Raw genomic sequence first — 13,165 nt, 5'->3', positions numbered from 1 at the left:
TTTATAATATTAATTTGATGCTATTAAATTGATTTTTTCTTAACAAATTGAAAACATTCTATTGGAAGTCCAGAAGATCCTTCCCCATAACTGCAAAAGAAACAAATTTAATACCCTGCTTTGATATTACAACTTTAACAGAAAACAAGCATTCTTAACTTCTTTTAAAACATAAGATCCCCTCAGCCAAAGCCCATCTTCTGATGGTAGTGGCTTTTCACTCTTGAACTGATTATTTAACATTTGTTTCTGAGACAGGACTTAAAGTAAATTCTTCCATATAGATTACATGCAGGGTAATACAAGGAATAAGTTGCTATATATCCAGACAGAATTAAAAAAAAAATTCAAATTTTAAAATAAGGTCATTTTTCTCCCCCCAATTATTATACACTCTGAAAAGGAACCAAAATGGAACAGTTCCACATTCATTACGGATCTATTCCCTTTGCTATGAAATGGAGCATTGGGATTTAGATAACGTATTCTGCTGCATCTGTTAAGAGTGTAGGAACAGCCATAATCTGGTTCAAAATTTCACATAGGCCCAATGAAACTGTGAGCCACTGCTGCATCTTGAATAGCTCTGGGTTAGAGATGAAATAAAACATGCTTCTTTTTTTTCTTTCTTTTTTTTAAAAAAGAAGTTCTACATGGCTTACAGGTAGCCTTCTCTATGGAATTCCATTGATCTCCAGCTGTGCACTGCTATAATGAGCACTTCAGGTCATTCTTGCTTAAGGTGAAGTTGCTGCTATGGATAGAAAAAGAAAGCTAAGGAATCCCTCAAAGAAAATTAGGGGATTTGGGTCCACTGCTTTAGCGACAATAGCATTGCCTTTGGGAGGCAAAGGAAGAAAAAGAATTTGTAAACAAGGCTGCTACATCTCTGAACATATTTAAATAACACATTTAAAATTATTTCAAATGGTACTTTCTGCTAATAATCACCGAGAGACTTTCACTGCAGTCAACACCTCCCTTTTCACTAGGGGTACCTGTTTCTAACAAACTAAAAGTTTTAACTCCTAATTGCATGCAATACAAATAATAAGCAATGATAATCAGACTTCAAAGTAAACTGATTGGGAGCCAGGAAAAACCAAAGTTTACATCTGTAAAGTAACTTTATACCCTTTTTCATTCACTCTACAGAAGCAATTCAAAATCTTCTCACCTCTTTGAGGTAGCGCATCAAACGACATAGAGCATTCACCAGTGACAAGGTAAACCCGGTGAGGCCTTCACTTCTCTCAGTTTTTTGAACCTCACGACCTGTACATCGCTCATACTCCTCCAATTCATTCTCCACTTTACGTATCATGTGGTTGAGAATATCTAGGCTGGATTTGTTGTCCCTCCGAAGGTCAGTGGGGATTGAATTAGCTGGAGAATCATCTCTGCTCTGTCTTGCAGAGTTCTGTGCAGTTTGTTTTCTTTTCACTGGAAGCGGGGGGAAGAAAGCATCACTGGAATTTCAAGGTGTATAGAAAGCTTTGCAGTACCAATGAAATTACATTGTTTATTGACGTAAATCAAAGGAGAGGCCCTCTCTTGTCCTGAGCTGAAAAGGACCATCAAAGAATGCCCCCAGTCATTCCAGTTATTTTCAGATCATCAAAAACCACATTTTCTACCACAACATTAGTACCTCTCAAGTATGATTGTTTGGTGCTTTTATCTTAGATACCTGTTCCTGCTTTCCTCCTTCTCAGTTAAAAGCATGGAAACAGTTTGCCAGTGAACAGCCAGTGAAAAATATCAGCTGCTTTCAGGTCTCATATTTAGTGAGCAACTCTTTTACAACAATCCTTTCATGTTAGAGTTTGTATCTGACGTCAGTCCCCACATAGAAATGTGTGTAGAATATGGGGACTGAAATGCATCGTAATTGTGCAGCATAGACTAGAAAGCTATATCAGACATAGAAAAGCCCTGCACAGGAGAGAACTCCACAGCTAGCCAGGTAACGTGTAGCATCAAAGGGCCATATTTGTGGTTCCTAGACCCCTATGGGCTTTGCTTCGCCAACAAACATGCAGAATACAGGGCAATACACTACACAAGGGGCTGTGGAACGACCATCCATAGAGATGCTCAAGACTCAGCTGGACAAGGCCCCCTCAATCAAACTTTGCAGTTAGCCCTGCGATGACATCCAAAGATCCCTTTTAACCTACATTTTCCTATGATACTAAGGACCCTGGTCAAAGGGACATACGTTATTTTTAAAAGTACTAAACTTTTTGCTGCAATTTGCTTTTGTTTCCTTGAGTTTGGGTTCAGCACTTGTCTCACAGTGTAAGTGGAGTCTACGGTCTCTTCTTCGTCTTCATTCTGAAGTCTTGAATGGATTCTCTTGACTACATTTGTAGCATTGAGGGCTGATTTAAATACAAAACAAAACAAAAAACCCACACATTAAATATTTCAGGTATGTTCTAAATAGTAATTTGTTCTAAAGTAATTTTATTAGAAGAGCTGGCTTTTTAGTCTGGAAATTCATCTGAGCCACATTAGCATGTCTCTACCTCTCACCCCCACCCAGAAAAGGAATTCCAGACAGGATCCTGTGAACAGCCTAACGACCCTTGAGAGGCTGTGATTAGGCAAATCCAACCTGACTGATCCAATGATGGAGAAACAGTTGTTGGAGTCAAAGGCATATTTGATTCCTGCGATAAGGTAGTTTTTCTCATATCCTTTTCAGCCCACAACTGAGAATTCACCAAGGAATTTTCTTCTCTCAATAACCGAAGTAGCCTACGTTTAAAACAAGCATAACAGTGAATTGTAATAGGATAATAGCATGATTCTAGATTATCTGTACAGTCTAAAAAGAGCTTTTTAAAATATCTATAACTGCTCAGGTGAGTTCCTTGCTCACATTCAATCCCAGGCTGAATGTTACAACAAGGGGTTTCCCTAGAATTCTGAGGTCAGGAAAGGAGCGGGGGGGGCAGAAACAGAAAAAGTAACTTAACTATTCCCATGCAACACACAATTTTAACTCTGTCTATTTCCAGTGTTGAGAAAGTGGAAACATGAACAGATATGTTTGGTATTGACCTGTCAGAATTGATGCTGGATTTGAAATTCAGAAAGTCCTGATGTCCATCTTCTGATTGATAGATTGATAATGCTTCCTCTTCCACTTCATTAAGAGCCTGTTTAGGAGACAAAGAAAACAAAAGGGACTTCAGAGCAATTTCAATTTGTCTTCAGGAAGAAGTTAGAGATAAATTTTCTGAAATTGTTTCAAGAAAAAAAAACAAAAACATTTGTTTCAGTCTCCACTTCCAAAACAAAATTTAAAAAAGAAAGAAAGAAAACCACAAACCTCTGTGGGAAGAGTTTTGGGGGACTTTAGTACCTAAGAAATACTGATACTGACAATTGTCTCTGAAAATAACACAGCAAGTGATTAATTCAATGTCCAATGTTTTATTTGGATGATTTGTATTAAATAAGAAAAACGACACACGCTGTAGGATAAAAAAAAAGCTTTAAAGACTGTACCAAAACAAATACAGAGATATAGCAGGCAGAAGATGGAAAAAGCAAATCTAAATTATAGCATCTTTAAAGTTTCAGTCATTTGACATTACAAGCTAAACAACCTTGTAATGAGATCTGCAAAACTACATTTTTATTCTATGTGTAAAACACAACCAGAACAAAATACAATCCTACGTACCACATTCATAGCAAAACTTAAGCAATCAAATTTGGAATTAGGGTTCCTCAAACTGTCAGGTTTCTGCATTTCTGGGTAGGCTTCACCAGATAGCCTTTAACTATGATTTTCATAGGCACATAAGGAAAAGAAAATCTCACAGAAGCTCAGCAGACAACTATCAGTATGCGTTTCTTTTAAAAATTTAAGCCTATCCTGCAGCATGCATCCAGTGATACAGCTTACAAAGATGCTATAGTTAACTCTTCATAGTAAAAAAAAAAACCCCAAACCAAATACCACATCGAAATAACATGACAGAGCAGTACTGCAACTCAAATTGCAGATATTTGTGCAAGATAGTAGGAAACAGGATTAGAGAACCATGAGAATATGACACCATCACTTTCACTCCCACAGCCCTTTTGGTCTTCATCAGTGAGCTGCTTTCTGGCAGTGTCATATGCCTGTTCTCAAACCACAGTGAGCATTCCTGGTACCACCCACATTATGCAAAGAAAACAGAACACGAAGGCAATCTAAATGGAATTTTAAACAAATTTCAACAATTTTTAAACCTTTTAAACAAATCTAAATAATTGTAAAAGAATATGAAGTATTGAAAGTTAAACTTGTAGGACTAATCAAGGCTGTGGCATTAAGTGGGTTATATTTACATGTGTGTTATCAGAAATAAATTGGAGCCCAACTGGCTATGTCCCCATATATGCAGACATAATTAGAAAATCAGAGGCATATTTCAATATGTAGCAATTTTTTAAGTGACACAAGAGTTGTCGTCTTAGTCTGTAATTACTTTGTTCTCTTGCTGATAATTCCAGAATTCAAAAGGGAGAGAGCATGCTAATATGAGAGCGCTTCTATGAGATATGTTTGTTTCTCATATTCAAAGGTTAAGAAATAAAAAAAAACCATGATTCCCAGAGTCTCACAAAACAAACCCACCTTTATTTAACACCATTTTCTATGCATGTTATCAACATGGTATACAATACACAAAAGACAGGGTTAGGTCTGCTTGGAAACTCTACCTCTGAATATTTTTATTTTGTGCAAACAAAAAAGCCACAGGACATGCATGGAACAGAACGTACATTACCTGGGAATCCACGACAGATTCACTAAGGATGGAAAGCTGAGTGGAAGGATCACATTTTTGTACAATGGGTCCTTGAGATGATTCTAGGTCACAGTTAGGAGCCATTGTTACATTAGGGAAACCTAGAGGAATCAGACACAACAGGGAAGAACACAGAGGACTCGGTCTATAGTATGTTCACAGGGCTTTGTACCAAAAAGCTAGTTCCCATACTTTGCACAAAAAGGATCACAGGGACATATGTGGCTTTAAACAACTGCCAAAGGCCAACCACAGAGTTATCTTAATACATTCGGCCATGTACCAGGCTTTTGTCCTTCTGCACAAGTGTATTTAAACAAGTGAGAAGAAGCAAGTAGGATGAAACAGTCACTGTAAGCAAAAGGGAATGGCAACCTACAGAGAAAAGAACCTAAGTTTAAGATTTCACATGCAAACAGCCAGTCCTGCCTTCCAGTAGTGTTAAGGACCCACAAACCAGGGTAAGAGATGGAAAAGCCTTGTTCACAAATCACTGATAAATCTTCAACAATATCCAAGAGCAAGCAGTCAACCCATGTAGCAATGGGAATCAGAACTACTGAAGTGGTTTGAACTGGTGCTCTGTATAAGCCAGCAGCTTGGCTGTGGAAATGGTAAGCGTGAGGTATTTCACAGTAAGTAACCCAAAATTCCACAATGGACACATACAGTAGAATAACTGGCCATGGGTCACTCTCCCCTGCCATGGGAGGTGTTATCCTCATTTGTGTTTCATCCAACATGAACAGGATCAATCATACTGCATTAGATGATGAGATGAAAACAGTTAAAAAGAATACTTTGCAAAGCGAGGCTATTTATGAAAAGCAAGGAGATAATCTTAAATGTACTACCACACATAAATGAGACGGTCTACCTGTTCGCATGCGAGGAGCATCCCCAAACAAGTCTTTTGCCACAGCCATGACCTGATCAGATCGTTCCAATACATCTTGCAAATGGTATTGATCAGACAGAATCTGAAAGTATAGTGTACGAGGAAATATTTCATACTGAGCAGACCGGTTTTTCCTTTGTTTTTTTGGTATTGTTCTTCTAAACAGTTAGCAAGAGAACAGCCAACAAGACAATGTTTGCAAAGTTGGTACTGTGCAATTAGATCCTAATTAAGGTAGATCAGAAAACCATACTTCATTCTGAGTGACTAGAATTCATCCTGTTTTTCTGAAAAATGAAACAGTTATTACTTCTGGGGGCCCCATCAGCACTGACTTTTTTCTCTTTAGAGCCAATCCTCTCACTCCCTTCTCCTCCCAGCCTGACACAAACAAGAAGCTGGGTGTTTATGACACACTCATCAAAACAAAGACACATATCTGGCAATAAAAAAAGTCAGTAGGCATCCCCAAATCATTTGATCTCAATGTTGTCGAGTCAAAGAACACTTATCTAAATCTGACAGACACCCAAGAACTGCACCAAACTAATTCAGGCAAACTTGTTTCATTCAGCCTTGACTATGGAAAATTTTGCCTAAAAATTAAGCCACCTACCACCATAAAAGTTTCAACAGACATAAATACAGCTGACTACATCTGGCACCAGAATACGTTTTGGGAATCTCCACACATTTCTCACAAGGCACTCCTTCTGTATTCAAGGTCTCTCTCCCCCAGTATTTGAAGTCCATCACTGGCACCACGATGGCTGCCTCCTAAGGAGGGAGATCTCAGAGAGCAAACCAAGAGGAATTCAGCTACTGTGAGCTGAATGGAGCTGACTGGAGACATGGCTTCGTGAGCAGAAGGCAATCCAAAACTCCTCACTGACTTGTGGTTTCATTCACAAACGTGGAAATGGGAAACTAGTAAAATTATCCCACAAACTGGGAAGAAGTTAGTTATTCTTAAACATCTGAGAGGCAACTAGATATGTAAGTGACCTCCACTTCATCGTAGTTAATCAAATTTAGCCAGAGAGACTGCAAGTACTTCAGAAGATCCCACAGAAAAGATGGGCTCACATATGCTCTCCTACTAAAAATGTGAGAACTGAGTGACAATTTTTGCTCCCCCAGGAATCATAAGAGGGACTGGTTTGCAGCAGTTTCAGAGCATTATATGCCATTATCTCCAGAGAGTTTCTTTCAGTGTCCATTGATAAGTTTGCTGGTTTATATTCAGCCTCATTCAAAAAATTCTAGGCAGTGGCATTTCACCTGTTTCGCCCCCACCCCCGATTTTACTATGCTTTGTTATGTCAAGAGGTTTCCCCATATACCTAGTTTTCATGTCTTTCTAGTCTTTTGGGCCTGAATTACACTGCAGTATATTACACTTCTCCTCATAACCAATTTAGCAAATCAGTGAATATTCATTTTTCAATCACCTCACATATCTACTTTTCCAAATCGCTATTCAGCTTTCACTCTTGATACTAACTAAATCTAGTCTTCCCATTTAGCCATCTGACATCAAAACAATGCAGGTTTTCAGACAAAGCTATGCCAGATCTGCAGAAGAACAAAAAAAAAAAAAAAAAAAGAAAAAAGAAAAAAGAAAAAAGAAGTTTACCTGTCCCAAAACATGATTCCTTTCCCTAAGGTAATTAAACAGAAGGTGACGTGTTTAATCAGACAAAAATTATCCTGATTAATTTGTTTTCACCCTCCCTACTAGATCCCTTTCAGCACCAGCAGGTTCCTAAGCTTCGCCCTCCTGCTGAACATGTTATGAACATTTTTAGAGCTTTGTTCCCAAGGTAGGTCAGCTTACATTTGCTTGTGATCACCAGAAAACAAAGTGATACCAGCTTCTAAGCCCTCTAGGCCCATTTACATGCCCTCGACAAATTCACCGAGTGCTATACCTTGTCCCAGTTTAGTATCACCTACGAATTTCATTAAAGTTCATCTTCCCTCCTGATTCAGATTGTCACTACAGATAATTAAACAGGACTAATCCTAAAACCTCCCCACTAGAATAATTCACTCACCACCTACCCTTTAGTGCAATACACTAACGTTATTTTAAAAAATAAGTTGTTACAGGACCAATCTGTGTGGTACCTACACATTCACAATCCACAGTTACAGAGACACACTCATATTATTTTTTCACTCAGATTTTTTAGGTAGACAAATCCCCAAGAGATTAAAATTTTGCTCATCCATCTTATAACTTTTGCTCTCTTCAACATACAACTACAAGAAAAAACACACTAGTAGCAGCATCTTCCTAGTTTTAGTCTCCGAGTCTTTGCAGTTGAGGAGGATTCAAGGGGCTTAGGAAGCTACACTCTCACAGCAGTAAATAAGGAAAAAAGGTCACCAAGATAACAGAGACAAGGAGATAATCCACAGTGGTTGTGCTGTACTGGGAGACACAGACTGAAGAGTCTCCCCAGTTACTCTGAACAACAGGACCTAGCAATTAACAAGATTTAAGCGAGGGACAGGCGAAAATGGTGACTCTCCTCCATCTATTTTTTTTTTTCTCTACACACAAGAAGATGCCAGTGTTTCAAACAGCAACAGCCAGATGGGTTTCATCTTGCCTGGCATAATCTCCTTTTGTCTTCCTATCTGGTAGCATCTTTTCTCTGATTCAGGAGTAGACATAGGGCATGTTGAATAAAGTCATCTCTCTAAATATGAAGGGGAAAGCCACTCAGGAGGAATTGAAATTTGTGCACTGTCATTAGAAATGGCAACAAATATGGGAGAGTATTTCCTAACCATGAGCTTCACATCTGCAAAATAACAAAGTCACGTAATAGGTAGTCCAGCCAAATTTTAGAGCAGGTAGTCTAATCTACCTTTGTGATACATAATTTATTTCTGCATGGAAGTCTTACTGAAACTAGCCTGCTATTACATTAGGGAAACTTGTATAAAAGTCCACAGCTTTTTTGACTACTCCACTAAAATGCACTTGGCAGAAAAGTATGAAAGTAACAAAGGTCAAAATTAAAGCTTGAGGCTTGATTAGCACAACATCCTTAATACAAAAATTCTACTGTGATTGCAGAGAAACAGGTGTCAAATAGGAAACTAGAAGGTGAACTTCAATTCTAAGTACTTTCATTTGTTTCTGTCTATGCTTGAACGTTCTCAGAGATCAGAAGAAGACTTCTGAAAATTTACAAGACGAAAGAGAGAGGACGTCTGTGATAGTTAATCCACTGCACATTTACAGGACTACTAAATCATGTTTATTTTAACTGCTAGGTGAACATTGTTCATCATTATTCCTTACCAACAAGAACAAATCTCAGTTTGTCCAAGTGCTGATGAGGTCTGAAAGCTAATGACTACGGTTTGAGATTAGTTTTCATAACATATGGCAAGGAGCTGCCTGCCATGTGAAACAAAAGGATGTCTACCACTGAAATCCCCTTTCAGACACTGACAGCTACTGTCTCTGTTAGCTAAGCCTAGGTTTGCTGCTACAGTTCAATATTCAAAAGCTAATTAAACAACATATTTTCAGTCAGCGCGCTTCAGAATGCTTACAGCTTTTCAGTCCCCAGCTGACAAGCTTGTCTGCTAGCAGCCATAGCTTCTCAACCTTTGTTGGGTCAATTTTCCTTCCAGTCAAGTTTTTCCTTACCAACTTCTTGCCTCACCCTTTCAGCCCCTATGACTCTGCATTTTCCTCTGTTTAAATAAGCAACAGCAGATAAGGATGTCGCTCCCAGAAAGAGAAATGTTCACGTTTCCATCAAAGAAAAATACTAGACAGGAGAAGGAAAAGGCAAGATAGCAATAAGAACACAAAGAATGCACATACTTTTCACAACACACAGTTTAACTCTGCAAACAGTTCCTGTTCAGATACAAAGAGGCCTGCAGAATTACAGAGGGCATACCTAGGCAACAAGGATCAAATCTGCAACTGTATAGATCAGTTAATATGTTAGACAGCCTATTCCAATCATTGCACACACTCAACACAGAGGAGAGTGCATGCATATGTGAAGTCAAATTATCCAACAAGAGGAGCAAATGTTGACCTATGTGCAAGAGCAGTTTTCCACTACTGCTGCAAACCATCTGCAGCAGGCTGAAAGTGCAGATTTAGCGCTCACCTCACGCATCAGTGTCAACTTCCTTTTCTCCAAGGAATCACCAGCCAGTTGTTTTTGCTTCTTCCATTTTCTTTTCAGTGCTTTCTCTTGCAGTTCCAGATGGGCCAGTGCTTTGTTTTTTGATTTGTGTATTTCATGGCGACGCAGCTATGTAAACATGAAGGAAACCATTTCAAAATTGAGGGACAATCTAAAGCAAAATTTGCAGGGTAACGCTAACAAGCTCTTCTTGATTTTCTCATTCATGTACTGAATACTATTTATGTTAACTTCATGGTAGGACCAGTGACAGTGTCACAAACATCCAGAAGTGTAAAATGCCATCAGTACCATCCAAATTTAAAGCGGCTCCAAAGGTGAACGGGGCAAGTCTCACAGTTTCCATCTGCCCTACACCACTGACTCAGCAAGAGTTTCCTCAGCTGTAAAGGGAGGAAAAAAACAAACACTACCACCAATAATATGCATAAAAAGACATAATGAATTTTCCTGATTTAACAGTCTCTTCAGAGAGAGAGATTCAGTTTAAATACAAATTAAACAAAGTAAATGTGAGGTGCTTGCTAAAGTGTCTGGGAGCTATCAAGCCAACCATTTATAGAATGAAGTGTCTCTCTGCTATTGTGCCCATCTGTCTTGACTAACCTGTCAAAATTTATAAGCAACAATAGCTCACACTGCCTATTCCATCCTGATAAGAAGCACTACCAAGTAAAATGATATGGAGTTCACATATTTTGTAACGAACAGGTCGTTCAGTATAAAGAAATTATGGTAAATCGTTTAAAGAAAAATTGACTATCGTCAGAATTAGAGAGATTCCTAAAATAAAGCATGTCTTTCAGTCTTTCCAGCAGAGATGAGACCTGACTTCAACTAATCCACCGAGTTTTTATGTTTTTATGCTGGTATACAGTTTATTGAAGTAAAAACTATGGCTACAGCTTCCCAATGGAAGCAGAAAACTGAAAAACACCAACTGCCAGAGCTTAGGATGCATGATATCATTAACAAAGAACCAACAATAAAGAGCCAGTATCTTCAGAAGCTTAAAAAGGGAGATTAAACATTGGCAGAAAATATCCCCCATAAGTATGGTAAACACTTATGCTAGATCACCAGCTATATCTCCTTGCTACAGCAAAGGAGCAGTGATTGCTATTAAACTTACAATATCCTCAGGAGTTGCACGGTGGACTGTCAAATCATGGACGGTACTCTGCAAACAGGAGCCGGAGAACACATCAAAAGCCAGAACTGAGGACGAACTGGATTTTTTTCAAGTTTCTTTAAAAAAAACCCCTCTAAATTACAATATAATTAGCATAAAACTATAGAATGGTGCATTTTTATGGTACTATAAAGCATTCCACCCTCAGTGAGGCAGCCAGTCAGTAAAAATGATACCCCTATCAAGGCTGGGCGGGCTCTTCAGCCTGAGGAGCGGGCTGCCAGCTGGGAGGCCTCACCTCAAGCAGCACCAAGGAAGCGAGAGGGGTCATGCCCACGCCACGCACACTCAACTCCCCGTCACGGTATCCCTCCCCGCCCAAATCCACACACAAACCAGGTATCTCCAAACGCGAGCCCTCACAGAGGACGGTGACCTCTAGAGCCTTCCCCCCCCACCCTCACCTCAGCCGGCAGAGACTCCCCGGCCCTTCCCCAGCCGGTAAAAGGCCACACCGCGATCTGTGTGACCCTCCCACCCAGCAAAACCAACCCCGCCGCCGGGCCCGCCTTGCTGCCCGCAAACCGGAGGAGGAGCGGGAAAAACCGCCAAGGCCGAAGCAGGCTGGAGGACCCGCCTCAGCACCCGGGAAGGGGAAGCACTTACATCCCAATCCCGCTTAACCGTCGCCGCCTTTCTGGAGCCCTTCTTACCGGGGCCGCGGGGCCGCGGTCCCCTCAGCAGCGACATGGCCGGCCCCGCGGGGCGGCGGGAAGAAGGCGGAAGCTCGAGCGGGCCGCGCGCGCCTCCCCGCCCACCCGCCGTTGCCATGGAGACGGAGCCGTTCCCCCCCCCCCCCCCCCCCCCCCCCCCCCCCCCCTTCCCGCCCGAAGGGGAGTGAGGCGGTAACGGCTCTTCCCGCCTCGGCTTCCCCTCAGGGCACCCCAAATTACCGCCGCCGCCCTCCGCGGTGAAACATCCCCGCCTCGTTCACCCGCACCTCACGCCGGGTTCCCCCTTCAGGCGGGTAGGTTATCGCCGGTGCCTGCGGCTCCTTCTCTCTCTTGGGTTTCCTGTCAGGGTGCAGCCTCTGCCCCTGCCCACCTCCGGGTGGCACCTCAGGGGTGCAGAGAACAACAGCCAACCCCCCCCCCAAGAAGGGCAGTGCCTTGGCAGCTCCAGCCTTGTGTGGAGGGGGCTCTTTATACTTCACAGGGAAAATCCACACGAGCTGCCCCTAGCAATGTCACTCTACCATGTCTTCCACCTCTCACCTTAATTTTCCTACTCGCTCATTTCACTAATATCCGTCCTCGCTGCAAATACCCTCCCAAGCCATGTCTCAATGTCCCTCTGAGGAAGCTTTGCAAATTTCCCCATGCAATAATGTATTTCAGATGCTATTATGGGTGATTAAGAGCAGAATGTCATGCAAATTATTACATTAAGGCGACATCAAATCAAAGAGTGGCCCTTGACTGTGTTTTAACAAACAGATCTCATTAGCTGTGCCACTGAGGAAGGGTGTACTTCCCTACCCACTAGGAATTTCTAGCTTCCACAAAGTAACAGGCTGTTGTCAATCAAGTCATTTAGCTTACACAGGAGTGCAATATTTTTCTTATGGACTTGCCCCATGAGTATGCCGCTTCCCTGTCACACAGGCAGAGGCAAGATGTAAATTACTCTGAAGGGTTAGAGTTAATATTTTGTATTACAGTGTGAGCTTAATATTTTGTCAGTGGGAGCTGGAAAGTGAAGACATAGGGTTTATCAGCCTTTCATTCAAAACTCCTTCCTTCCTTAAAGAGAAAAATTCCCATTAACCAAGATTTCCTGGTGCTTAAGGTCCTCACAAATCTAATTCTGGCTTTACCAATATCACTGTAAAAAGATTCATGTGAAGGTGCAGATGGTAATGGTTAATGTGCTGACGGAAGGAATTGTGTTGCATGTGATACAAAAAGAAAAAGAAGATTGAAATTATGAGGGGAGGAAAAAAGTGACAGAGAAATACTATCAGCAATTGCCTCTGCTGAAGTGCTGCAAATGTGGCTAAGTCTTTTTTTTCATACTGGAGGTTGCATCTGAACTTGAGTTTCCATCTAGGCACTAAACATAGATACCA

At 40.9% G+C, this 13,165-nt stretch overlaps 1 protein-coding gene across 19 annotated transcripts in view; it reads right to left on the bottom strand.

Moving 5' to 3' along the window:
* Nucleotides 1-13,165, bottom strand: part of SPICE1 (spindle and centriole associated protein 1) — a 32,948-nt gene that overhangs the window by 16,933 nt on the left and 2,850 nt on the right. For 4 of the 19 annotated variants that reach the window (XM_041124720.1, XM_041124719.1, XM_041124725.1 and 1 more), the window contains exons 1-9: nucleotides 11,647-11,872; nucleotides 11,038-11,085; nucleotides 9,867-10,013; nucleotides 5,695-5,797; nucleotides 4,797-4,918; nucleotides 3,070-3,167; nucleotides 2,621-2,763; nucleotides 2,244-2,384; nucleotides 1,178-1,443 (exon numbers count right to left, since the gene is read on the bottom strand). In XM_041124720.1, coding sequence (XP_040980654.1) covers nucleotides 1,178-1,443; nucleotides 2,244-2,384; nucleotides 2,621-2,763; nucleotides 3,070-3,167; nucleotides 4,797-4,918; nucleotides 5,695-5,797; nucleotides 9,867-10,013; nucleotides 11,038-11,085; nucleotides 11,647-11,868 — 1,290 coding nt within the window. In that variant the 5' untranslated portion in view covers nucleotides 11,869-11,872. Of the gene's footprint in view, nucleotides 1-1,177; nucleotides 1,444-2,243; nucleotides 2,385-2,620; nucleotides 2,764-3,069; nucleotides 3,168-4,796; nucleotides 4,919-5,694; nucleotides 5,798-6,331; nucleotides 6,871-7,166; nucleotides 7,291-9,866; nucleotides 10,014-10,196; nucleotides 10,289-11,037; nucleotides 11,873-13,165 lie in introns of those variants that run through there. The other 15 variants (XM_041124715.1, XM_041124716.1, XM_041124726.1 and 12 more) reach the window with 11 other exon arrangements.

The sequence above is a fragment of the Aquila chrysaetos genome, chromosome 7 (genome assembly GCF_900496995.4).
Source record: "Aquila chrysaetos chrysaetos chromosome 7, bAquChr1.4, whole genome shotgun sequence".
Lineage (NCBI taxonomy): Eukaryota > Metazoa > Chordata > Aves > Accipitriformes > Accipitridae > Aquila > Aquila chrysaetos.
This window is presented reverse-complemented; position numbering and strand designations above follow the sequence as displayed.